We start from the raw sequence: 27,093 nt of genomic DNA, 5'->3' as shown, positions 1-27,093 counted from the left end.
CAGGATCTGTCCCCTGTTCACCCTGTCAGTGTTTGCACTAATCCAGTAGCTTAGAGGAGCTTTATGTAATTGGGAATTCCTCCTCTGACAGTGCTTGTGGGGTCACTCTTCTGTTTACTCATCTTCCACCTTATCTGCAGCAAAGGAGAAGGCAGAGGAGTGTAAACATAACAGAAATAGCACATTTGTTCACAGGAATAGTACTGGATTAACTAGCGGTGTCACAGAAAGAAACAAACCATCGCCCTGACACACTCGAGTTCAATTTCCACACTCAAGTTCAATTTCCACACTTCTTTATGAAAAACGGCTGCTGAAATAAAATACGCTCAGTCTGTGTACGATGTTTTATGCAATCACAGGTAAGAATTCATTTATTTGTCCAGACGATGGATTATGATTTTCACCCTAAACGACCCAGCTTTACACTGCCCACATCCGTACTGCCTGCTAATCACTCCCTTTCCAACAGCTCCTGCAAACATCAGGAAACTCCACCAACTTTACGGTCAGCAAGAATTTACAGCAGATCTTTAAATTTCTGTACGTTTCCCGCAAAGGAACGGAGTTACAAACACCGAGCGGCGGGGCAGAGCCCGCCGGGCCGCTGAGGGGCGGCCATGAGGGGCGTGCCCGTAACGGGGCGGGTCCGCCCGAGTGCGCACGCGCGGCTCCTCCCCGGTGCGGGCGGGCGCGGGAAGTGGCGGCCGGAGCGGCGCGGGGCTCAGTGAGTGACGCGGGCGGGCATGGCCGGGGCCGTTCCCGGTGCTATTCCCGGGGTTCTCCCGCTGCCAGCCGCCTTCCCCGAGGGCTCTGTTCTCTTTCAGGGCTCGCTGCTGGGTGGCTGAGGGAGGGTACGGCCGCAGGTCGGCGCGTGGCCCGGTGTGACGCACCGGCGGGGGGCTGTGTGCAGTTTTGGGCTCCTGAGTGTAGGAAAGACACGGAGAGGGTCCAGCGGAGGGAGCAACGGTGATGGGGAGTCTGGAGCCTCTCTCTGATGGGGAGAGACTGCGGGAGCTGGGCTTGGTTAGGCTGGAGAAGGGAAAAATGAGATTAGTGTACATAAATACCGCTAAGAGGTGTCAGAGCACGGGACCAGACTCTGTTCAGGGGTGCCCAGCGATAGGACGGGGAGCAGCGCCCGTAGAATGAAACACAAAAAGTTTCTCCTCAACGTGAGGAAGGACTTTGGCATGGCGAGTGGCAGAGCACTGAACAGGCTGCCCAGGGAGTGTGGAGTGTCCCTCTCTGAGGACATTGCAAGCCCACCGGGGTTCCTGTGACACCTGCTCCAGGTGACCCTGCCTTGGAGGGGTCCCCAAACCGAGCAATTCTGTGTTTTAATGTCTCGCATGCACCATCCTTGACCCTGCCCTGCTCACTCTGCCTTGCCCTGGTGCACAGGAGATGTGATTATTTGGGATATCTGCGGTTCTGAGTGTTGTGTCCCAGTGGTTCCTCAGCTGTGAGATATCGGGGGTTTGGGGTGATGAATTTGGGCCAGGGATGCTCCAGGTGCAGCAGGAGAGCCGGGCCTGTTTTTGGAGCTGCTGTTTATTTGTGAACCTCTGGGTGGGGAAAACAAAAATGCACACTGGCAAGTCATCCCTGAAGAATCCTAATGAGCTATTGGGGTTTTGGTGCCCCTTAGCTGTGCTTATAGTATTGGGAGAAGAAGAAAATCCACAGGAAAGTGCATCTGGTGTACAGGTGTAGGTGTTCTACAAGCCAGGTGTTTCCTATTTAGATACAACCTGGCAGCTTCTCAGCCTGGAATGGGTGGGAATGTTACCCCTGGAATTAGGTGATATTGTGAAATGGGAAGTTTTAATATTTTTCATGCATGCTAAGGCTCATTAACCATATGAGAAAAAAAGTGCTCAGTTAATTTAACCTCGTTAATTGTTAATGTTTTCTGGCTGTTCATAGAATTCTCAGAATGGGGATATGTTTAGTAAAGGTAACTGAAAGTGAGTGAAAAGTAGTTGTTTCCCAAATAATAGTTCTGTTCTGGTAGTATTTGTTTAAATATTTAGAATATTTTTTGTTTAAAAAGCTAATTTTCAAAGCTGTGTGACCTTTTGTAAACACACCTTCCAAAACAAACAAAAAATCCTCAAACAATTCATAACTGGGTTCTAAATTTAACATGAGATGAGAAGCTATTGAAAGGTCAGACAGTTGTATATTAGATAAAGTGTATTATATAAATTCCTTTTCTTGTGCTAAATATATACATACATATGGTTCTGAGGGAATATGTTCTCAGGCAGTTACCTCAACTGCCCTTGAATCTGTTGCTCATATTCTGGCTAATATGTGTGTGAATTATAAAACACAGCTCTATTTGTTGGAAGTATTACTTGTTTTTAGGATTTTTAATAGTGATTTTTGTTCAATTCACTAGAGAACTGCAAAGGTCTAAGATCTGCTGCTGTTGCTGTTGTCCTCTGTTTTCTTCTTGAGCATGTGGAGGGTAATTAATGTAATTAATGGGAATCTGAAATGCTCTTACAGAATTTTGGAGAGGCATCACTTGCTCTCACAAATTGGAAGCTACAATTATCCTTTTCTTCTTTTCCTGTTTCTGCAGGGCCACACAAGCAGCGTTTGCTTTTCCTGCTGGATTCATCATGATAACTCCAGCTTTTGAGCTGACCCAGGACCCGGATTTCCTTACAGTGAAAATCAGAGTGCCTTATGCCAGAGCTTCAGAGTTTGACATTTACTTTGAAGGGGAAGATTTCAAGTTTTATGCTAAGCCATACTTTCTCAGGCAAGTAGTAGAAAAAGTTTTCAAAAGTTGGTCTTCATAGTAGGAAATGAACTTAATTTTGGTCCCTTCAGAATGTTCTTCATTTGCAACTCTTATTCTGTTGACTACAGACAGCTCAGTTCATGCAAAGATTTGGGGGTTTTTTTGGATCTGGCCTCTTTGTTCCTAGGCATTAAATCATGTTAAAGGGAATTGAAAGAAATACTTTTCTAAATTTACTGTACAATGGCTTTTTAATTGTAGATGGCCAGACAGCTCTCTGGGTGTAAATTCTGTAGAGTGTGTCATTTGCTGGGAGGAATCCAGGGGGACTGAACTGCTTGGATTGCATTACTGTGAAGAGGAGTGTAGCTGAGTCCCTTGTGCTGCTTTTGGAATGTGCCTTACATTTTTATAGGCTGAGACATTAACTTGCAGAATTAGTCAGGCTTTCAGTGAGGCATCTCATTTTTTGCCTGCAGATTGACACTTCCTGGAAGAATTGTAGAGGATGGCAGAGAAAAAGCATCTTACAATACAGATGAAGGTATTGGTATCTGTGTCAAAAAATGTTGCTATTTCCAGTAATTTATGCTTTAAAAAAAAAAAAAAAGAGATAAAGCAATAAATTTGTTGCTTGCAGAACCTTTATTACATGACTTAAGAATCAGATTGGTGAATGTAGCTTCTGTGGATTGTTTGGTGTAAGGATTAAAAATTAAATAAAGCTTGCTTTCTTCTGTTGCTTTTTGTTTATACAGTTTAAGTCAGGAGACTTCAAGTAGTTAAATATTCTCTTTCATGTTTTATCATTAAAGTCCTGAAATGTTGTGAAAAATAAGGTTAAAAACATGCATGGGGATCAATGCAGAATAAAATGTTACCTGCATGTGTCCTACTTCCTCTGAGCCTTTCTCACAGAGGAAGAATGCACGTTTGCCTGTCTCAGATATTTTAATGCAATAATTATATTCCTACTCTCTTTTAAGGTACTTTTACAATTCAGTTGCCCAAGGAGGTTCCTGGCCAATATTTTGAGGGGCTGGACATGCTGACATCTCTTTTAGCACCAAAGAAATCAAGATCAGCAAAACCTTTGGTAGAAGAGATGGGTATGACAAAATCAATCTTGTTTATACAAGATGATACATGTGTGTAATGAAACAGTTATTGATCTATAGAGGGATACATGTAGAAAAGTACAATATTTTTATTATTGACTAGTCCAAGGTATGAGAAGGGTGTAAATAAATAAAAGTATGGATAAGAGCAGAAATAAATATCTTGCATGTCAACTTTAGGGGTTTGGTTATGTTTAAATCTTTCCAAAATATGCTTAAAATGTGCTTTAAAAAATGCTGATGCTCTGTAGGGCTTTGTACCCCTCTAGTGGCTGTAGAACACACACACAGTTGAGTCTTCTGCTTTCTACAAACTACAACTGGACTGTTAGCTCAAGTGAGAAGCTGATTAAAACCACAGGTTCTGGTGCATGTCTTGCTTAACATCAGTATTTAACAGACAAAAATTTTTGACTGTCTCTTTTTAATTCCTGCCTTAAATTATTGATAATATCACTTGAGTTCTGTCAAGAGTTCTCCTAGGATCAAACGCTGATCTGACTGAATTCAGTGGAAGATGATTTTCAGTCTGAGGGAGTGCAATTAAAATTTAGTGTTCCTGATGGTCATTTTTGGAAGTTGGGGAGTTTGAAGCAGGAGTTGTGGGTTACAGATTTGTATGACCCAGAGTTGAGTGAGATTTCTTAAAAGATGCAGTAAAATAAGAAAGGCAAACACCAGTAGCACAATAAACCTTTCAAGGAAATAGCATGCATTTTTCTGTGTAATCATTTTCTGACCATGCTGTAGATGCAGCTGCCTCTGCTGAGCTGTGTGAAGAGAATGAAGAAGAATTTGACTGGGAAATGGAACAGATTCCTTATGAAGAGAGCCCTCCACCCCTGCAGCACCCCTATGGGTTTGGGAATTTGCGCTCAGGGGTGTTCCAGAGGCTGCAGGTGGGTCAACTTTGTCTTCTCCTGTCCTAGAAGTTCTGGGTAACTCTGTAGGCTTCCTTGCTCACAAGACAACAACTTTGGAAAAGTGCAACTCAGTTATGTAACTCTAACTTGCTGGTGTAGGAATTACAGTATTCCCAGGGCTTGGAGCAGGATTGCTGTTTATGAGTAAAGTATTTACATTGTATGGACATGCATGCTGCTTTATTACTATGAAATTTGTGAGGAAATTTCCCAGCAGGAAATGGGATGGGAAATAACTACCTGATGATGTTTAAAAGGGCACTGCAATTGCCTATTAATTAATATACAGTCGCTTCAGAGAGTGAGAGGGTTCTAAAAAGTTACAAATGGTGTGTGATTCTTGTCTTTGTTGGGGTTGTGTGCTTTTGTTTAACATTGCAAATTTATCATAATGCAAAATAACCTCCCTGTCTTATGATAAAATGACCTGAATAGACTTGATAATATCATGAGTTCTAAGGAGCTTCAAATAATTGCATTTCTTTGGAATTTTGATGTTTTATTTGCATAGTGGAGCCTGAATTTGGAGACTGAAGCTTTTCTAGGGATTTCAGTGCAATTCTGACAAGCATCCTTCTTAAATTCTTCCTGAATCAATCTTGTGTGCCATACCAGAGGCTTGGTTCTATGATTTTGTTGCCATTTGCAGGATGAGCTCAGTGATGTTATTGACATCAAGGATCCAGACCAGACTCCTGCAGAGGAACGGAGGAGGAGACGTTTGGCAGCTGAGGCTGCCAAGTTTGAGCCTGATCATTACCTGTGAGTGCTGATTAGTGCTGATTAACCTCACCTGGCCAGGTACCTCTGAAACACATTCCCTCTCACAAATGATGGTTTTCAGATCACTCCTGGAAAGAACAGCTTTCCTTTTGGTCTGGTTTTGTCTCATCAGAGCATCCTTACCTTAGTGGGTATTTTTAGTATGACACTGACACAAAACATTGCTCATTTGTTCTGGGGTTACTCAATTGTTTAATTACTGTATTTAAAGGGGGCTGCTGTCAGCTGTTGCAGAACTTTATTTCATACTTCACCTCTTCAGCAGCTGAGCAGCCACTCCCTGCTGGCATCTTGGGTTGACAAAATCACAACTTTTTTCCACCTTATGAAAGAAGGATTAATAAACCACACTTGTCTAAGAGGGGGAATTTGAGTTTTGAAGCTATGAAATCTTGTCTTTGCCTTCATCATGTGAAACTTGTTTTACAGCAGAATGAAGAAAATGTCCAAATCAAAACTTTGCATTTCTTTTATGCTTCATTCCATGTAGTGAGGTGAAAATGATTCTTTGTGCCTTTCAGGTTGGAGTATTTCAGGTCAAGTTAGGTTCAGATAAGTAAAATAAATGAAAGCCATGAGATTTATTAATTGATTGCTGCAAGATGGATCTGGTGGGAGAAGAGGGTAGTCCCCAGTGGGGAGAATTAGTACTGTGGTGTGTTTTGTGGGGACAGGAAGGCTTAACCCATTTTGGGTTGTGTCAGAGGGTAAATTTGCAAACCTGGATTTTTTCCTCAGTTGGATATTTCAGAGAGAGACATCCTCATATCTTCCTGTAACACAAGAAGTGCTTTCTTGAACTACATTTCACTAGAACTGAAGTAGTTCCTAACCTCTAATGGGATGCAAATTGCAGTAATTTCAAGTTTCAATTTTAGACTCTGTGTTCTGGCCTGGTAGAGCTACAACATTTAGTTTAATGGCTGTGTCTTGGTTGTTTCAGAACAGATGATACCAGCCTTTCTTCAACAAAAATTGTTTTCCTGAGAAAAACAGAAGCTCTGGTAGAAATGGGGGCAAACAACTGTTCTGGTGGCCTTGAGGAAAGTGTACCCTGGCTGATAAGTTGCTTTGACATTGAAGGGAGGCAACAAAAAAATCTGTCAGTGTGAGAGAGAAGCAGATTGCATTCTGTGTTTAGGTTTTGTGTGGTGATGAAGAAGGTATTAAGAAATTTCCTGTGGTTTTTTTTTTTTTTTTTTTAATTCTCAGTATTTATACCATTGTTTGGCTTGAAGAAAAAGCTCAGCTGGTAATAGGAGGCTTAGAACTTGAATCCTTTAGGATAAATCCTCCCAGAACTGAGATTTTCACCACAATGGCTTTGTGCTGAGATGGAGGTGATCTCCCTTCCAGAATTCACGTACAACTCTTCTTTTTCCACCTTGCTGCTGCATCTCCTTGCTTAAGTCCATCCCCATCCCTGCTCCACCTTTACCCTTCAGCTGCATGACTTCCTCCCAAAAACTTCCCTGGCTCTTCAGTGGGAGAGCCACCCAACAAATGACTTGTCTGAGAAGCCTTTGGAGTGTTTTCCTTCAGCTGCATTCAGAACACATCAGGTTGGTTCAGCTTCATGTGATGCTGCAAGCTCATAAATTCCTGGGCTTCTGGGTGGCTCAGGAAAGGTGGAGGAGGTAAGGAAGGAATACTGAAACATAGGAGAATATTGTGCTTTCTTAGATAATTATTATTTTCTGCTTTAAAGTCAAAGAACATATTTCTAACATGGAAAATAACCTGGGGCCAAGTGAGATGTATTCTATGGATGTGTTAATATCTACCCACATATAATATGAATTGAAATAAATAGCATATGAAAGTTCTTTTTATTTTCCCTAGAGCTGATTTTTTTGAAGATGAAGCTATTAAACATCTTTTAAAGTACAAACCCTGGTGGATTGATGCTCATAGAAAGATGACAGCCTTGCAGGGAGGAAGTCATCAGGAACATGACAGTCCTGCATTTGGTGAGAATATACATATATATAAAAATATATATATACACACATCTGTTGCTTGAATAATTGCTGTGGTGCCATGTTATAGCTTATTGTTCTTAAAGCAAATTTATTGCTCTATTACATTTAATATTTATTAATGTATTACATTACTTTATGTGTCTCAGAAACTTTTTATGAAAGAAAACTCTTTGTGTCCATTTAGAAGCCTAAAGAGATGTTTGCAGGGTGAGCAGGTGACCTTGTGGGAGCACTGCTAACAGATAACTGAGGCTGCCTCCCTGCACACAGTGATTACTGAGAGCACTGCAAGTTACTATTGAGCATTTTCTCCTATTGTTCTTTGTTCATTTCCTATGTTGTACGAAAATCTGATATTCCTAAAGCAGATGATGATAATCCCTTCACCAGGGGCTCTCAGTGCACTGATAATACCAGCACTTCCCCATTTTCTCTGGGAGAAAAATAGAATTTGGATAGATGTTGTGTATTTTACTGTGAATGTAATCTGATCTTAATTCCTGCTGTCTTTTCAGCCTCTGAAATTGTTAATTATGTCCATCATAAACACTTGATTTAAAAAGCAGTGGACAAAGGTACAAGAGGCTTGAGAATACAATAATGAGGGCTTCCTTTGTTTGTTTTTATCCATTCACTCCTTAGTGAATGAAACACTACTCCTGTTTGCTTGGCTTAAGGAATATAATTAAAATGAAGAGCTGCTGGATGATTTTTTTTGATAAGGAATGTTTCTCCTCCAAATTGAGGTACTGAGGAAAAACATGTCTGTTGTTGGGTTTTAGGGTCAAAAAAAAAGGAAAACTCCTCCAAAGCCTAGTAAGGCTGCTAAAATGGAAATTACACAGAAAAGGGACTTTATAAAGGATCATCTTTGCTCTAAACCATTTATTATAACAGATATCTATTTATTAATAAGAATGATCAAAAAAATCTCACCTTCATGGGGCTGAGTGGAGGGGCTCATGCTGTTCTGTGAATCTTGAGGAAGTTTAAGTAACAAAAGAGGCAATCTGGAGTTTGGGTGATGTCAATGCCAACAAACCCACCCATTTCCTTGGAGAAATCTCCAGTGTTGGTAACATTGGTGCTGTTGGAGTAAGTGACTGAAATCAGTGGGGGTTCCTAGCCCTGAGTGAGCTGTGGTGAAGGAAACCACCATGAGAGGGAGTGCAGGTTCTACTTGAAGGTCTCCTGTGCTGGGGAATGCAGGAGGGCAGGAGGTGCTCCAGGCTGTTCCACCTGGGATTGAGCATCAGCAGCATGTGTCTGTCCCCTGGGGTTTGTGTTGCTGTGCCCAGCCAAGGGAATGGTGCAGTTAAACAGCAATTCCTCTCTGGCCTGTGGGAAGGAAGGGCTTGGTTTTGAATAAAGACATGTTGCTCCTCAGGTTAAATGTAAAAGTGAGTTTATGGTGGGAAAATGACATAAAAACTAGCATATTCTTTCAAAAATTATTTTCTTATTTAGGAACACTGAATAAAGAGAATTATTTTTTTCTTCCTTTTCCTGACTTACATTGATATCTTTTCAGTTGTTATCTTTATTGGTTTCTTGGAACCAAAATCTTGATTACTTTTGTCTTTATAATGTCTTTGGCTGCAAGAAGTAATTAGAAGTACAGATGGCCTTTTTTATTTTTTGTATGACATTGCAATTAACTGAAGATTTTCTTTGGTTGATTACTGCTCTTATATTTATCCCTGGTTATTTCCTCTTTGTTTTTACATCATCAAGTTCTTCTAATGTCTCATTACCAAATTTTTTTCTCTTTTTGGTTCATCTCTTCTCATTAACATTTAAAGTTTTCATCTCTCTTCTGTCCTTACTTTGAATCTATTTTTATTTGACCTTTTTACTTTTTCTCCAGTTTGTGTGCATGGTTTGTGTATTTTGCCTTTTTAAAATTTTTCCTTATCCCAAGTGTCTTTTCTTTTTGTCCTTTTTGTACATCTTGCTGTGCATTCTCTTGTTCACACTTACAATGTCTCATTCAAGTCAAGTAATACTCCATAAAGCCTTATTAATTACACAGCCTTTCCCATGAGGGGATAACATTTTTGGAAAGCTTCCTTGCTGCTGCTGCTGAAGTTTACATTAGTGTCTTGCTTCTACAGATTCCAGATGAAAGGGTTTGTGTTTTCTAACAGTCAAATTCAGCTTGGTTAAGAGTTCATTTTTATTCTACTTCCAATTGCACTACTGGAAAAAACAACTCTTTAGGCAGCACAATCATCTTCAAAGGCTCAGGCTGACATATGTATTTAATCTAACATTTATATGCTCCAAGGATATCTTATTTTGTTCAGGGTAACCTCTCATGCTTACAGTGACTGTTCTCTTTTTTATTTCTTTATAGAAAGAGAAGCAATTTCCTCTCAAAGTTCCACCTTTCAGTAAGGCTTGGCTCAAATATATGCCATTACTGGTGGATTCATAAGTTTAAGATGGATTACTTTTCTTTTTTTTATCAAATTTCTGTCTACCTGGTTTGCTCAGTTTTCAGGGCTTTGCATCTTGTGTTCCTTCCTGGCTCTGCTGCAGAGCAGTTTTTGTTATTTGTGAGGAAATTCTGCTTTTTATTCATACAAAGCTCCTAATGATTAGGCTCCACTGTAAAGTATCCCTGGTTTTAAAAGGCAAGATAAATATCAATGATTAACTTGATTCTGACTAACCTGCTCTCTGCTGACTATTCTCCTCCTCCATCTGATGTTGCTCATTCCTTAACCTACAGGGGTAGATGCACACATTTTAAAACCTTACAATCGTAACATAATATTTCAGTTTAAAGAAAAAAAAACAAACGTAAGAAGGGTTCAGTTCTGCTCAGTTCTTTCCCTTTGGGAGAGCTGTGGGATTCAAGACTTGGCTTGACAGGATCATAAAGTGAGGCTCTGCTCTCACCAGCAGATTATCAGAGGTGCTGCCTGAGCTGTGCTTTCCTGGCTGACCACTGAGTCAGCTCCCTGTGTGGGTCCAGCACATTTTATCTAAGTGCCCCTAACACATTTAGAGCTGCAAGTGTCATGGTAGTCTGCAGATAGAGATCTCCCAGTGATTTAAGTGGTGTTATCACAGTGTAAAATAGCAGTAGGGCTGTAACAAAACACCCTCTGGCTGTCAGACCTCATCCTCCCCTCAGAGATTAAACTCTGCTTCACTGACACTGCTACTGGAGGACAATTTGAAGTATCTTCTTTTTCAACATGAGGAATGGCCGGCTTAAAACAAGGAAAAGAGGTGATTAAAATGTAAAGGTAATGTCTGCAGCCTCATCTGTCAGAAACTTTGTGAGATGAATGTCTTACCCCTTTAGATGTGGGTATATTAACGCACATTTATATTCTGGCATGGTTTTGCCACTGGCAAATGCACAAAACAATTTTAAATCAAAGTTACAAAAAAGTTGCCAATTTAGCTTACTTGATAAGTAGCAGCAAGTGCTGCTTTGCATCAGATTAATACTGATGGTGGTACAGATTGTTAGCTGAAACTTGGCAGTGTAAGTGTACAAAAGTGTACAGGCTTAGTACAGCAGAAATGTAATTACAATTTTGATTGTTCTGATAATTTCACACCATGTACTTAGAAGTACAGGGAAAACAAAGTAGGTGGTGGTTTGGACATGTTAATAATGAGTTTCAGGCTTGGATAATTAATTTTCAAAAACTTCAGGCAATTGATAGAATTTTTTTCAGCATTGAAGTATTTTCTCAGAGAAAGATATTTTATTTAGAACACCTGGCACTTTGCAGCAACTTAATGAGCATCTTGTAACATTTACCTTTGGGAATTGTCTAGTCTACATCTTGTTTGCTGGTATGTAATAGACCTGGAATTTCTGTGTTTATTGTCCAGTTGTAGATGCTTCAGAGTTTGAATTTTAAAGGAAGAAAACTTTACTGCTCTATTTCATTAATTTCATTGGGAGTTTCTTTGGTGTTTAAAAGTGAATTATGGTTCATATTTACACTGAAGAATCAACTTCTGAAGAAATTTACTGATTAGAACAGAGATACATCATCTATAGTTGTGATTCAAGGGGTGATATGCTTAGCATGAACAGAAAAAACAGAGTTAGAACTGCCATGCTCTTTCTAAATTGCCTCTGGATTTTTGTCCCATACAGTGTGGGCTTCACAATCCTGATTTTACTTGGACCCTGATTGTGCCTTTATCCCTGTATAAGATATCCAGGCATCCACAGAAACCCTTGGCACCTGGAGAGGGTCAAAACCATGAATATGTACATGCAGTGCTGTGCTGGAGCTTGACATTGAAATGAATATACCAGAGCTTAATAAAAGTTAAAAGGGAAAGTAAGAGTGATTTAGGCTTTTTCTTGAGTGGTGGGTGACTTGTGATTAGTTACCTGCTCCTTTTTAACACACTGTTGAGGTAGTATTACCACCTATTAAAGTCAATGTGCCAGCTTTAAATTCATAATCAATTATCCTTTTACTTTTTATAGTTGTCTTCTCTGAGGCAGAGAGAGAGCAGATGAGAAAGTTCACAAATAAATCTTTTCTTCTGGATAAAAGGAGCCACCGCCATGTATATCTTGGATTAATTGATATTCTTCTGGCATATTGCTATGAGACCCGTGTCAATGAAGGGGACAAAAATGTGAGTTAATAAAAGTAAAAAATAGAACATGTTTTAGGAACTTAGTGCTGGAACCTCTACTGCCATTTAGGGAACTTACCTTTTAACATGAACTTATTGCCAGGCATTAAACTTACGTGATGAAGTTAAAATGAAGGACTTTATATCTCTAAATTTGGTGCACATGGGGATTAGCAGGATTTCTAAACGCCTCTGTTTTTCTGCAGCAGCACTGGAATAGGAGAGATGTGGAGTAGCAGGAGATTCCAGACGATTCTGTGCAGTTCTGATTTCTGTATCTTGGTTTAGGCAAATTTAACAAGTAATTGTTCTTTTTTGCTCTGTGTGGATACCTTGCCCTCTTGAAATTGCTTCCCAGATACAGCTCTGTGCCTCTCCTGTGCTGATGCTAACCAAGGAGTGGTGTTCTCAATGCTGTTAACCAAAATATTGGCACATGTCATCAAAGCCATTCTGGCTTAATCAGATTGACACACAGGCCATGGGCTGTAGCATGACATGCAAAATGTCCAGACCTGCTGGTTCACCACAATAATCTGGGATTGTGGTTGTGTTGCATATTAGAGCTGCACAGAATTGCAAATCTACCAGGACCACAGTTGTGCAATTCTTTATTGGTTTTGCAGTAACTGTATGATGTGTGTGGAAAACACACTGGGGTTTTTTCTCCTTTCCCTCCTGTCCTTTTTTTTTAATTCCTATTTAATAGGAAAACCAAGACATTCAGGCCACACAAATCTTTACTAGAGCCAGGATTATAGATCAAGGCTTTCTGGCTTTTTGCCCCAGTCATCCCACTGGACCACACTTCCACTCAAATGCTATGAATCTGTCACATATTAAGAATAATGACATTTTACATGTACTGCTGGCTTCAGGGCCCTCTCTGCAAGCCAAAAGGCTTGAGCTGTTTTCATGAAACAAGGCATTTGAGCTTGGCTTTTGTTGATTCAAGTCTCTGTTGCTTTGTGCAAAGGGACAGAATTCCACTGAAATACCATTTCTCTGTGTATTGTTGTTATGTTTTAAAGATTTTGTGCATGGGCTGGATCATCCTGCTATGGAAAGCAACTCAGTCATTCAACATCTGCATTGCAATATAATTTTAATGCTGTCCTGTGGCCATTTCAATGCATATAATGTAATTACTGCTTCTTATTCACAAAGGTTCTTAAATTGCTGCCAGAATGTTATCTTAAATAGTTTGCCAGCAGTGTTGGCTTAGATAATACTTGTTTTACTGTCTTCTGTTAAAATCAGGTTGAATCATCTTGGAACATCAGGAAACTGAGTGCAACATTGTGCTGGCTGGAGGTAAGGTAAAAGTAAAGTTTGTGTTGTGTTTTTGCTGGGTTACTTGGGTTTTTTTGGTGTTTTGTGTTGTTTCTGTGCCAAGTTTGTTCCTTTAGGATTGAAGATTGATTGTCCTGTTTTTGATGGTACCAGAAATTGATTTCTGAGCTCCAGAAGTTATTTGGCATGTGTTGGTTTACCTGCCCCCTTCTTTTCAGCCCTACTCTTGGAATAATAAAGGTTGGAAAAGACCTTATAAATCCTCAGGTCCAACCATTTCCTGCACAATCACCACATTCACCATTAAACCATGTCCAAGTGCCACTCCCTGTTTGAGCTGCTGCTCATCCTTTGGAACCAGCAGAGATCAGAGGAAAGCCTGTATTCCATCTCTCCAGTTCATCTCCAGTTCAGGTTGTTCATTGAAAGCACCCAGGCCTGTGCAAAGAAATTGTTACAGAGCTGGGGTGGGAAGGACTGGACCTGAAATTCATTAATTCTTAAAATGCAGGAAGGTGGAAAGGCCTGTCCAGCTCTCAGCTGAGTCTCCTGAGCCAAGTCTCACTTGGCAGGATCAAAACTGAAACTGGACAGGATTTTTGAGTCCAGTTCTTCAATCTTTTCCACTAGTGTTGAATGTTATATTCAGTTCTAACTTGTCCTGTGACAGCAGGTTTTGAGTTCTGCAGTAGCAGGTTACAAAGGAGTGCAGTAAAAATGCCCTGTCTTAATTTACAATTTTTTTTCCTTATCCATATCCTAACATAGTGAAGGAGTTTTCTGCATGTGCTTACCCTCTGATAGGGCAGTTCTTGTGCAGCCTGTGCCAACAGTGTATTTCACACCTAGAAAAGTCACAGTCCTGGCACCAGACTCTTAATAACTATCTCTGTTAGATAAACCATTAGGGCTGAGAGTTTTCATCATTCTGTACAGAAAAGAATGGCTCAGCTCTGGTTTGTTTGAGCTGACTGCCATTTTCCTGACCATAACATGTACACACCTTAGCCTCTAAATAGTCAATCACAAACCATAAATGATTTAAATGCTTGCTGGTGATCCATTAAAGTGAGCAATGGGTTGAGGTAGTCACAGAATGCAAAGAAGTGCTGGCTGTCAGCAAAGTGCTTTTATTAATTTTAATAGATTGACAGTTCAAGATGAAATAGGTATTTTTTTTTTAAATTCATTAATAAATGGAGCGTTTTGTCTTGAAAAGTGAAAGCTGGAAGGGAAATCACTTTTAAAAAAGTCTTTAATAACTCCTTAATGCCTCTGGCCTGAGTAAATTAGAGGTGTTCCTCACTCATGAAGGAGGACAATGAACTGTTCTCCCCAGGCAGGTATATTTATCCCTGTCCTGAATATCTAGAGTTTTCATGAAAAGCAGAGTCATGTATCATTTTTTAAGTTCTTACATGTACACATGTATTTGGTTAATATCATATGGATTTAATTTTCCTTTATTCTTAAAAGGCTTTTTATAGCTTCTCCTTAATATATGTAATAATGTGGGACAGATGTAATTTATTGCTTTAATCTAAAGGATGGCAAAGTCTTGACTGAGATGTTTTATTCCCATGTTCTTTAGGTTTTTTTTTTTAATCCCAAACCACTAAAATGTACAGGACTTCTGTTATCTTGCCATGCAAACTCCGTGTGCAGTGTCTTGTTTCTATTTAACATGTACATTTCCTACCTGTTCAAATACAGATTTTTAGAGGCATAATAAATCAAAATGTGGGGTTTTTTCCCCCTATTCTGCTATGGCTTTTTTTTCTTAAGGGAAAACAAACAAGCACACAGACTAATGCAGGTTTTTCAGTGATGCACACAGACTAATGGAGATTTTTCACTGATGCACACAGAGTTTCTCCAGCATCCATGATGTCCTGGTGTCTTTTGGAAGAAGAGTGCTGTGCTATCCCCTGTTCAGGCATTTTGAGCTGGTGACACGTGCCCTCAGTGACACAGTCGTGATTCTGCAGCTGGGTGAGTCTTCAGGGACTGGGAGTTGCACAAACCATCTTTATAGCTTGTTAAAGTTACCTCAGCTTCTCTATTTACATGAGTTCTTTCTTTGAGAAAAGCATTAGATTTGGTTTTTTGGACAGAAGGATCCCTGAGAAGCAGTGCTTCAATGGTTTATTTTAAACACTTGTGAGCTGCAGGATTAAAACCCCACACAAATGGCAATATTAATCTTTACTACTGCCAAAAACTGTTGCTGATTGAAAATCCCATTGACATTATAACAGTCAGGGAGTGAAGTTTTAAGGGGAAGATGGATGCTGTCCCTCCTCACTTATCTGCACTGCCTTATGTTGCTGTTCATAAGTGTGAAAAAGAAAATTCTGATAACAAAACTGCAGTGATGCAGTGCTGACAGCCTTTTTCTGTGGGGGATATAGTTCACGTGAGGTAAAAAATTTGCTTTTATTTTAATGTCACAATGGAAAATGGTATTGCAGTGAGCATTCAGTGATCCAGTGAAATATTGCCTGGCTGGGTAAGTTACTACCAGGATATATTAAATTAAAAAGTTTGTAGATTTCTTTCCTTGTGTCCCAGAATACTGTTCCATTAAAAAGTGAGAAGAGCAGCAAAGTTCAGTTTATCTGTAGATGAATGATCCTCTTTGAAAATGTGGAAAACACATAGAAGTCTGTGGGGAAGAGGAATGTAAAATAGAGATATACGACTTCAACTTTCCTTCCAAATACACAGGAAGAAAGCTGGTAGAATTTCATGATGGTGTAAAATCAGATTATCATATCAAATGGCACATACAGAGCTGAGGTCAGATTTTATCCTCATTTTGAAATAGTCTGTGGGAAGGGGACTGGATTCTGAGTCTGTGAAATTCAGGTTTCAGGCAGCTCTCAGCAAGGAGCTCCAGGAGGATCCAGTGATCTGCAGACACCTCCTCTGACTTTCCTGCTACACACATTGGGAGCTTTTTTATTTGTGCTTTTAAACACAACTAGCGGGGTCTTTTGAATAATCAGGAAGTAGCATCTGTACATAAAAAGCAGTTTATTTATTGATCACTGTAATGCAGAGCTGTAACTGTGCAAAATCTGTTAAATATCATGGGCCATGTTCTGAAAGCAGACATTTGATAGTTTGCCTGATGCAGGATTCCCTGTTTCAAGTCTGGCAAGATTTGCAGCCTCTCATTAGAGACCCATCAAGCTACTGTAATCCAAAACTTTGAATTTATGAAGAAAGACATTTTTAGTTGGGAATTAGTGTAACATTCACTGATGTACATTGTTACTTGGCAGATGAGTAACAGGAGTGGATGTTGGAAATGGTTTGGGCTGACAGCTTGACAGCTGGAACCTGAAAAAATCAGCAAAATTTTAATTCCACACATCATTTCTTTGTGAAAGAGCACACTTCTTTTTAGTCAAAATAGTGATGCTTGACAAGCATTGATGGGGATACAATTGAAAAGTTATTAGTTATATTTGGGGTTTTAGGTTTTCTTTGCTGACTTGGTTTCCAGAACCAGTGGGTTTATTCTGTTCTGTTTGCCATGGCTTTTTGCTCTCTCCATTTCCTCCTCCTTATTGCCATCTTCCTCACCTTTAACTTTCATTCTCTGGCTGTATCTTTTTTTCAGCATGGAATTACTTACAAATAAGCAAACAAATTTTGTGCTTGAACAGCAGGGGGAGTTCTGATCTTTTTTGTTTCTTTTTTTTTTTTTTTTTCCCTCTCCTCTAAATCTGTAAAATGTAATTTCATCCCTGTTCAGGTTTCATAGCCTAGGAGGAGCCAGCCTCTTGGGAGAGGGTTATTAGATTCCATTTGCAGTGGTGGCTGTTTTCATTTGAATGTGGGGTTTTTTTTCCCCACCATTAAACGGTGAAAATAAATTTTTTTAAGGGTTCCAGCACTTAACCCTTTAGCAACTGTCATCAGGAAACCGAGGGGGGAGATTCCAGCTAATTGGAACGTTGCAGAGGAAGGAAAAGTCAAGCTGACAACACAACAGTCCACACTGGTTGTGGACTGAGAACGTATTTTTAATGTTTCACTGTATTTATTGACTGTGTCAAATAGCTCCTTCCTGAACATGAAGTGAGTTTTTTCTTTCATTTTGCATAACTATTCTGGGACTAGCAGAAGCAGGAAAAGTTCTCCCTAATTCCAGGCCCTGGTGGGTAATCCTTCCATTGCCTCTCCCAGTTCCATGTGCCTGGCCCTGCTGTGAGCTGTGTGTTCCCAGCACTGGTGCTTGTGTAGGCACAAAGGGAAAAATGCTCCTCTTGAGACATGTGATGGGCCATAACTTCTTGTGATTTGTGAGCTGCTTTTCAGCTTAGTTTGTTTCTTTTTAAATAGAGTTCCCTGCCTGTGTGTGCTGCGCTTTGGAGCAGGGGAGGAGCTGGGGGAAGGGGCTGCTTCAGCTGTGGAGAATTTCATGCATGGCTGGGCCTGCAGAGATTGCTGCTGAATCCAGGGCTCCCCATCCCCAGGGATGGGATGCTGGAGGACACAGTAACAGGGCTGCTGTTCCCAGCCTGGGAATCAACCCCACTTTCCAAGGAGGCCGTGGATACTGTGGGTATTAAACCCTCAGGTGGGACAGGATAACGATGATCTGTTATTGTGAATTTCTTGTGAATCACAAAAACAAAAATCTGCTTCCAGGGAAAGCTGCAGTGCTGAAGTGTCTGCTGGACATTCACAAGATTTTTATGGAGAGTGACCCTGCTTACATCCTTAATGATCTCTTCATTACAGACTACTGCATCTGGATTCAGAAAGTCAAGTAAGTTCTTCAGTAGTCACTGATGTGGGAGATGGTTTTAGCACGCTTCATCTGTGAACAAATATCAGTAAAATAAATTCTGTCTCCTATACGTGGGAATGTGATCAGTTTTTTCATTTAGTAACTGTGTCTGTCCAGCAGTTCTTGATACAGATGCAAAGACATTCAGTGAATTTTTTTAATACAGGGATGCCATTGGAGAAGGGAAGGAGGAATTGGATTAGAAATAAAAATGTGAATTTTCATTAATATATTAATAGGAGTTTTGGGGGAAAAATAGCTTCTGGGAAAATCTCATTCTATAGTGATCTTTCCTATGAAGAGAAATGTTTATGTAGCACTTATGTAACTTCAGGATAAAGGCTGGAAGGAGCTTTCACTTCAAAAATGACAGCACAGGCAAAGCATTCCCAGCTGCATGGAGCATTGATTTATGGGCTGTAGCAGTTGCACCAATTGATTATTAACACCAGAACAAGTGTCACAAATCCCCATGTGCTCTGTGCCCCTGCAGCTCTCCCTGGCGCTGTGGGAAGCTTTGGCTTCCACTACTTGAGAGGAAAGACAAAACCCCTGCACTTCTGTGTCTCACCTGTGTTCTTTTAATGGACTCAGCATGGCTTATTCCCAGAGTTTTGGGTAGCTTGCAGACAGACTGGTTGGAATACCAGCATGTTTTAATGGCTTAAAACCAAAAGTACCAGTAGGAAAACAGTGGGAAATGGATTAAATGATTAAAGCAAGCTGCATGTTCAAATCTTACTAAGCTTTATATTGTTCTTGTCAGATTCACTGTTTTTTGTATTATTTTTCCTTCCTTTTTATGTCTTCACAGCCTTCTCTGAAAGCCACAAAAGGTGTGAGTTGGAGCAGGCATGACTAATATACACACAAAAAATGTCATTGTCTGTTAGTTAATACAGCAATGCAGACTCCTGAACCAGTGGCTAAAATAGTCTTTGTATTTACCAGGAGACTCTAGGAGATAAAATATCTGAAGTGCACAAGAGAGTGAAGGGGATCTAGAGGGAATTTGGTAATAATTGTGATCAGAAGGGGGAATGAGGCAGAATTGAGGCAGCTTGCACAGGCTGTTACATTTCGGTGTGACCTTAGCTGTACTTCTTGGAGAATTAAAGACCCTCAGTTCACAGCTGTTCATGATGGTTTGTAATGTTGATTCTTATTCTCTGTGTGCTTTCAGTGTCTCTGTTCCTATAGGTAACAATATAGAAAATACCTTGAAACAACTACAGGTGTTTCTAAATATTTTGATTCAGCAATCCTGCTGAATTCCTGAAACAGCCAGTTCATTTTACAGTGTCAAATTTGAAGAGGCCTTTTTCAACCACACCTGACATGTGTGGGAAATTCACCAGGTATGGGGAGATTCAGGTTGAAGTTGAGTAGAAAAAGTGCAGTAAATAAAGGAGAAAGTTATTTCATGGGTCTTTCACAAAGAAATGAGTCATTAAGCAGTAATACCTCTGCTGCCCATATCAATGAATATAATGACTAGCAAGTCAGTCATAAACCCAGTTTTCTTTAAATGCAGCCCAGGAAAATGCACAGTAGCTATAAGTGACTGATAGATTAACACATTTCCTCCCAGACTCTCACATTATGTCCCAGTTAAGCAGAACTGACAGCTGCTGGAAAGAGGGCAATTAAGCTATCTTATTGTCAGAGTGACATGGCACAATGGCTGTCTGTCATTAGAGAGCAAGAGAGAGAGAGGAGCTGCAGAACCCAGTCCTATTTTTAGGCCTGAATCAGGACAGCATTTAAGCATATGCTGCAGTTATTGCTGTGCAGTTCAGCAGTGTTTGAAGTTCAGCAAGTGCAAAGGGAATGGGAAAGCTTGGTTTTGTTCCTTTATGTGGAAGGGAACAGCCAAGCTCACTTGTCACTCAGGACATGCCTTGGCAGGGTGGTGATTTGTGTGTTCAAGGCAAGGGGACCCAGCTCCCCAGGGTGAGGCACCTGGAGAAGAGGGTGGTGTATCTTCCCTTTCAGGGGTGAAGGTTGTGACATTCCTCTGGGAATTCCCTGTGAGGCCCTGGCACAGCTGTGGCTGCCCCTGCATCCCTGGCAGTGCCCAAGGCCAGGCTGGATGGGGCTTGGAGCAGCCTGGGACAGTGGAAAGTGTCCCTGCCCATGGCACGGGGGTGGATTGAGGAGAGCTTTGAGTTTCTTTCCCACCCCAACCATTCTGTGATTATATAATTGCTGTTGTGGTGGAAGAGTTTTGGGAGGGGAAGGTATTACTGTGATGGTCTTTCCATGTTAAAGTTATTTCCATCTCCAGTCAGTCTGGATACTTCCCCTGTTTTGCTTCTTAACTATTATTTGCTCCATCAGGCTTCATTAACCTCCTATGTCTCCATTTCCTCCTGTCCTTTTGTGGCTGAGGATCATCTCAAAATCCATGGAGGGTTTTCCTTTTCTTCTCCTCTTTCCCTATAAGCAACAAACTCCTGGTGAAGGTTGGGGTCTCTATTTACACAGTTAAAACAGAATGTAGGTTCTTTTTAGTGAAGAATATGGGCACTTTAAAACCAGCTGGAAACAAACTCTTCAGCTCACCTGTGCTGGCACAGATCTCTGGGTTTAGGAGGAAAGTTTGGCACAGGCAAAACCATAATGGATATATCCAGTGAAAGAGAGCACTCAGTCCCTCAGAGCTTCATCAGTCATCTTCCATTCCAGATGAAGAGAATCACCCCTGGTAGGTACGAGCTTTTAAATATGCCATGTGGAAACAAAATCCTTATAGCCAGAAGAGTGTCAATAGCTGATTACAAATTTGGTTTGAGATCATAGTTTGGCTGTGGGTAAATTAGATGAATAAGTGAATGTGTCATTGGGCTGGCAAAAGCTGATTTACTTTAAGCACAGTGTATCTGGAATTAGAAATGATGAAGATGCTGAATAAAACACACACAGGTGGCTAATAGTCAATTGGGGATGGGGAGTACAAGCTAGGTCTGGAATTCTAAGGATTTTTTTGTTTAGTTTTTTTTTTTTCTTCCAGAAAAATTACTTTATTCAGGTGCCTGTTACTAAGAAAAAAGTAGATTCCAAAATGTCTTAGACAATGGAAGATACTAGCAAGTGTAGCTGAAATGTCATCTTTGTGCTTGCAGTCTTAAAGGCAGTTTCACCTGCTTTCCAGGTTCTCAGTATTTCCCTTCAAGCTGCTTGTGGAGTGACTGTTAATAATTCCATCCATTGTGGAAGGTGGCATGTAAATCCTTTTAAGTGTTGTTAGGTTTTGAAGAAAGGGAGCATGTTGCTCAGCCAAACTTATCAGAAAAGAGGGAAAAGTAAATGTTAACCTGGCTAACAAAAGCTTGACAAAGACCTATGAAGGCAGCTTGTGGTAAATCTCAGCAGGTGGTGTCAACATTTCTGTTGAAAAGCCAGATGCAGCCAGATGGAAAATTGTGTCTTTAACCCCTGAGGTCATAATGACATGTCATCACTTCATTTGATCCCCCTGCTAAGTGAGCTTATCATCCACCCTGCTGTCACTTCTGTTATTGCTTTCATTTCCATAATAAAATTAAATTTAATTTGCCTGGTTTGCATGCTTTTGTTCTTCAGGTCCAAGCTTTTACAAGCCACTCTGATACATATGGCAGCCTCTCCAAGGTGAAATTAGAACTGAATTTTTCTTCTGAGTCTGGGATTTTCTCCATCTTTCACACCTTACTTGAAGCAGAAGGGGGTGAAGGAGAGGAGAAGGTTTTTTGGGGAACCACTGGTTGGTTGATGGCTGCAATCTGGGCAGCTGGGACCAGGGCAATCCAGGTGTGCATTTAGTGCAGGAGAGGTTTTCCTCCCTCCTGTCAGGAGTCTGTGTCTGTGACCCCAGGAGCTGTGTCCTTTAGAGAAGCCAGAATAGTTTACCCACTGTCTCTTGCTGTGCTGAGGTTCCTTTGTGTGGCCTGATGTCTTTCTCCAGTGTTTTGTGCTCCCCTTTGTGCCAGGCTCTATTCACATGGGTTTTTTGGCTGCTGTTGTACATGTGTGCCTGCTGGCCATGACATGGGTGGGAGGCTGACCAGCTTCCTCCAGTCCTTGGCAGTACAGGCAGTTCTGCACCCCTGCTCAAGGGAATAGCTCCAGCCCATGGCAATTTAAAGGATTTTTACCTAATATTTACATGCATATTTAGCTTTAAAAGTGTGCCACTTGTAAGTGTGTATTGTCTGTGTTCCTGAATTGGAGGTGAAGCTCTGAGTGTTCTGGCAGTTTCCCAGGGTTTGGTGCTCTCAGTATTGAACCACAGAATGGTTTGGATTGGAAGGGACTGTGGACATCATCCAGTTCCAACCTTTTGCCATGGGCAGGGAGGCTTCCACAAGACCAGCTTACTCATCCATCCAGCCTGTTGTAAAGTGGTTTTTTTCTCATAGTTTTATAGGTATGACATGTACAGGAAAATGCTTGATCCCGTGTATGTTTTCTACTTTCTAACTTAGCATAAGATTATAAAGATCATTGTTTGTGTTGTATTTTGTAGTAGCTTCAACACGTGCAGCAAGGGAGAGCTGTGAGCTGAGGCAGCTGAGCTGTTAAATTGCCTTGCTGTGTTCTGTGCAACTGTAGCTGCAGCTTGCTTTATCCTTCACAAATATGTGCTCTGCACCCCGAGACAAATGTGATGGTGCTAATTTTGGTGACTGTAGGTGTAACATGCCTGTTTGAGCATGGACTCCTTGATTTGAAGTGAAAACCAGGACTCCTTGTGGCATTTATACAGTCTCTGTAGAAGCTGCTGTCTTCATTAGTACTAAGTAATTTAGAATCAGATATTCCTGAGTGTGTCATATTTGCTTCTCCTGGTTTGCAGGTGAGACAGCCCCTGAAAGGTGGGTTGGCCTCATAGGTCTGTTTTCCTTTTCATCTCCTCCTTACAATGGAAGCCTTGTCCTTGTTACACTGTAATTACCCAGTCTGAAGCCAGCAGGGAGTTGCTGCTTGATGTGTAGGATGTGAATTTCTCCTAAATAAATGTAGGATTTATTACATTCACAGCATGTCACGGAGGTGATGAGATCGACTGTGATTGTTCAGGCCCCCTTTTCTTTTCCCCAGGTTTTCTGAATCCCTTGTTTAATCAATACACTGTAATGCTGCCCTGATGCTGCAGAGGCATGAAGGAGTCCAGGACTTTGAGAGAGGAAAAAAAGATCTGTGAGATACAGGATTTTCACTGCCTGTCTCACATCACATCCTAAAGTGCACAAGGGAGTAAAGAACTCAACTTTTAATATTGTAGTTTCAGTCCATTGCATTGGATTTACCTCGGGCTTTTCCTGGATTTGGGAAAATATTTTGTAACATATAAACATCTTTAAGCTTCTGCAGTCAAATATGATCTTTCAGTGAATGTAAATAGAATTTTAACATGCATTCCAATGGTGTGTTAAAATAATCTGTGAAATGGATCATTTATCCCCAAACTGAAGAAATTGGATTTGGTTATTATTTGCTAAAATCTGGAAAACTTTGAAAAACATTTCAAAGTGTGTAAAAAAAGATCTTGATTGTGCCACTTTTGCAGCTGTTTCTTCTTGGCATTTTTGTTTTCTTTAGTGCTTTGGGGTTTTGAGAAGCTCAAAACACTTGAAATGACACAAGCCAGGCTTTTAAAAGTCTTTTGTTATTTGCTTTTTTGCTGCTTGTAGGGTTGATATTCATGGATTAATAGAATGGATTGGGCTGGAGGGGAACTTAAAGGTCATCCCATTCCACCCCTGCCATGGCAGGGACACCTCCCACTGTCCCAGGTGCTCCAGCCCCAGTGTCCAACCTGGCCCTGGGCACTGCCAGGGATCCAGGGGCAGCCACAGCTGCTCTGGGCACCTGTGCCAGGGCCTGCCCTCCCTGCCAGGGAACAATTCCTGCCCAATATCCCATCTAAACCTGCCTATACTCCTGAAGTCCTATTTCACCTTTATGGCACTTTCACATGTTCCTCGGAAGGGTTTAATTGCAACCTTTGAAACTCAGGACTGCTAAATGAGGAGTGAATGGAGTTTTTCTTGTAGTCTCAGCACTTCTACTGTAAAAATACTGAGTTCAGATAGGAGAATTCAGGAACAAAATTGTCCTAAAAGGTTTTCAAATGGTGCACTGCTAATGTTAGTTTATTAAATTTTTGATTTGTGATGAGGGGAAGAGGGAATGTGTTAACACATAATAAGAATGAATTAGTGCTTTAAAGCATTCTCAAATGTTAGAGGAATATGCTAATTTTCAGCTGTTAACCTCTTGGATCCAGCAGCCCTGATTCCAAAGAACAAAGGCATAAGCAGTAATATATTCTGGATGAAAATCCTGCCTCTTGGCTCTGTGGGATTAATCTGATTTGTACAGCACGTTTAAAGCACTTCATCCAGTTGAGGCGTGAGGGAAATGGCCCTGGTGGTGCTGTGTCACAGGGCATGGGCAGCTGTCCTGCTCTGCCTGCCTTTGGCTGTGCCTTCCCCTTCATTGCATGGCAGCCTTGCCTTAGTGGGGGCTGCAGGAGGTTCAGGTTGGATAAAAACTCCAGTGTGCAGAGTGTGTGGTGCAGAGAAAAGCCAAATGATTTTCATGGTGCTGCTTTGGAAGCAGCTTTGCCATTCGCGTGAGTTTTTAGCTTGTGTTCTGCTGCAGCCAGTTGTGTTCACTTATCAGGTGGTGTAACAACCCCATCACAAAACCCCTTAACTTGATCTGGTTTGTAGTGAGAGGATTATATTTTGGACTGTAGTTTTTAATGGTAATGTCATGGTAGGATGCACTGAAGCCACATCATTCTCTTCCCCTACTCCCTGCACAACAAAACCCCTCCTATTTTGAAGATTTTTAATTTGGAGTCTATTCTTTCCTTTGCTGTTCTGCTTTGGCAAGAGCCATGCAGGTACAAGGACAAACCCCAAAAGCTTGGTGCTGTTCGTGGTCACACCTGGGGCTGCACCCTGACTGCCCTGGGAGGAATTGCTGCAGCAGCTCAGGACTACAATCCCCAATTACTGCAGCTCAGGACTACAATCCCCAATTATTGTAATTCCTTCTTAGCAGGTTTTACAAACTGGCATTGCTGCTGCTGGCAGGCAGTTCAGTGTGCAGCACTGCTTGGAGCACTCGTGCTGGGCTGGGTTTGCTTCCCATTCACTTCCTTGGTGGCCTGGAGTGCTGAATTTACTTTGAGCTGTCCCAGCTGCTCTTACCAATAATGAGTGGCTGCTTCAGATGGGCTTTGAGATTAATTTAATGCATATTTAAAAATCTGTAAGAAAGCACATAATCTGTCCTGTTAGATTTTCTTTTTTTTTTTGTGGCATTAAATGTTATTTATTTATTTAAAAGTGTAAAATGAATTGCACAGGCTGCCCCAAACAGGCCATAAGTGCTTATTTGAACAATGTGCATTTTAATACAAGTGAGTCTAAAATGACACACTCAGTAAAAGCTTGTAGAGCACAGTTATGAATTGGAGAATAAAAGACAGCTGTGGGCAACAGCTTCAGAAAAATAGGTTGGGCTGTACTTGAGAACAGTTTGAACCTGAGCAGGTGAGAGGGCGAGTGCACTTCAGCTGGAGAAGCAGACTAGTATCACTTAGAAAAAGGAAGTGACATGACCTTAAAATGCATCATTTGTAAGACTGTTAAAACACTGATTCTAGTGCTTGTTCAAAAAGATGTTGAAAAATGGAGAGGATTAGGGGGGAAATACTTCATCAATGTAAATGTCTGAGTGACCTGTGTTACACCAAGATGTCAAATAAACTCAGGAGTGCATTGGTAAGAAAATTAAAGGTTGATTAGGACTTGTCTACAAGTATGATGGGAGAGAGATTTCAGGTTTTAGTCATTGAGTTGTATTAAAAAAAAAAAAATCACACAGTCTATTTGAACAGGAAAAATTCAGACAGCAATAAATTTTCACATTTTCCTAGTGAAAAGTAATTGAGTTGACTCATTCTTCCTGTGTTGTTGGGTAATTCTGTACAGCCTTACTTGTTTCTATCAAAATTGCACAGCTCTGTTAAACACCTTTTGGTTCCAACCTGAGTTCTGGGTCTGATGCAGGAAGTTTTGGAGATTCTGAGCAGTTTATTATGCTACTAAAACAGGAAATGCTATAGTTTTCCTTAAAACTTAGGTAGGACTTTACCAATTAATCAGAGAGTTGGTAGAACTTCCAAATTTATTTATTTTTATCCTAAGTCATTGCTCTTGCACCTTAGATCACAGTTCTTGGATTTAAGAAGAGAAACTAATAATTTGCAGGCACATTCTGTGTGTCTCCCCTTTCAGTGTTTTGATGCATGTTTTTAATACAATTTCTGTTGGTTTGCTGCCAGTGCCTCTCCTCAGGTCCTGCATCTTGTTTAAGGCCTGAGCTGTCACTTCAGGTGTCTGCAAAGCAGGAGGTGCACACAGAGCACTTGTAAATAACAATACCCAGCTAACACAGTGCACTGACCTAAGAGCCTTGAGGCAGAACACTGCCCTGAGGGCTCAGAAAGGTGATAGACAGATGTGTATTTTACCAGAAATTCCCTCTCATGTATGTTTTAGCAAGCCCTGTAAAACATGGATTTTTAACAAGGGATTTAATCTCTCCTTCCAGCTGCTAGCTGCAGTTTCCTTTGATGTTTTTGCTCTCCTGCCCTCTGTTTTTTCCTATTTATTCCATCACTTTTCTATAGCTCAGCTTCCTTCAGGCTGTGTCTGAATGCACCTTGCTGTGGGCAGAGCAGGCAAAGAAGAAAGCCATTTTTTTCCCCCCTCAGGCTACTGCTTTGATTTTCCAAAGTTGTTGG

General features: G+C 40.8%; 1 protein-coding gene across 1 annotated transcript in view; it reads left to right on the top strand.

The window, feature by feature from the left end:
* The first annotated feature begins 703 nt into the window (after positions 1 to 703).
* Positions 704 to 27,093, top strand: part of SHQ1 (SHQ1, H/ACA ribonucleoprotein assembly factor) — a 38,403-nt gene continuing 12,013 nt past the window's right edge. Inside the window, exons 1-11 of the mRNA XM_058813042.1 lie at positions 704 to 727; positions 2,594 to 2,776; positions 3,238 to 3,302; positions 3,745 to 3,867; positions 4,627 to 4,775; positions 5,449 to 5,561; positions 7,425 to 7,552; positions 12,036 to 12,190; positions 13,451 to 13,504; positions 15,352 to 15,475; positions 18,146 to 18,266. Coding sequence (XP_058669025.1) covers positions 2,634 to 2,776; positions 3,238 to 3,302; positions 3,745 to 3,867; positions 4,627 to 4,775; positions 5,449 to 5,561; positions 7,425 to 7,552; positions 12,036 to 12,190; positions 13,451 to 13,504; positions 15,352 to 15,475; positions 18,146 to 18,266 — 1,175 coding nt within the window. The 5' untranslated portion in view covers positions 704 to 727; positions 2,594 to 2,633. The remainder of the gene's footprint in view (positions 728 to 2,593; positions 2,777 to 3,237; positions 3,303 to 3,744; positions 3,868 to 4,626; positions 4,776 to 5,448; positions 5,562 to 7,424; positions 7,553 to 12,035; positions 12,191 to 13,450; positions 13,505 to 15,351; positions 15,476 to 18,145; positions 18,267 to 27,093) is intronic.

The sequence above is a fragment of the Ammospiza caudacuta genome, chromosome 12, assembly GCF_027887145.1.
Source record: "Ammospiza caudacuta isolate bAmmCau1 chromosome 12, bAmmCau1.pri, whole genome shotgun sequence".
NCBI lineage: Eukaryota > Metazoa > Chordata > Aves > Passeriformes > Passerellidae > Ammospiza > Ammospiza caudacuta.
The sequence above is the reverse complement of the archived record's forward strand: the minus strand, read 5'-3'. Positions and strand labels throughout refer to the sequence as shown.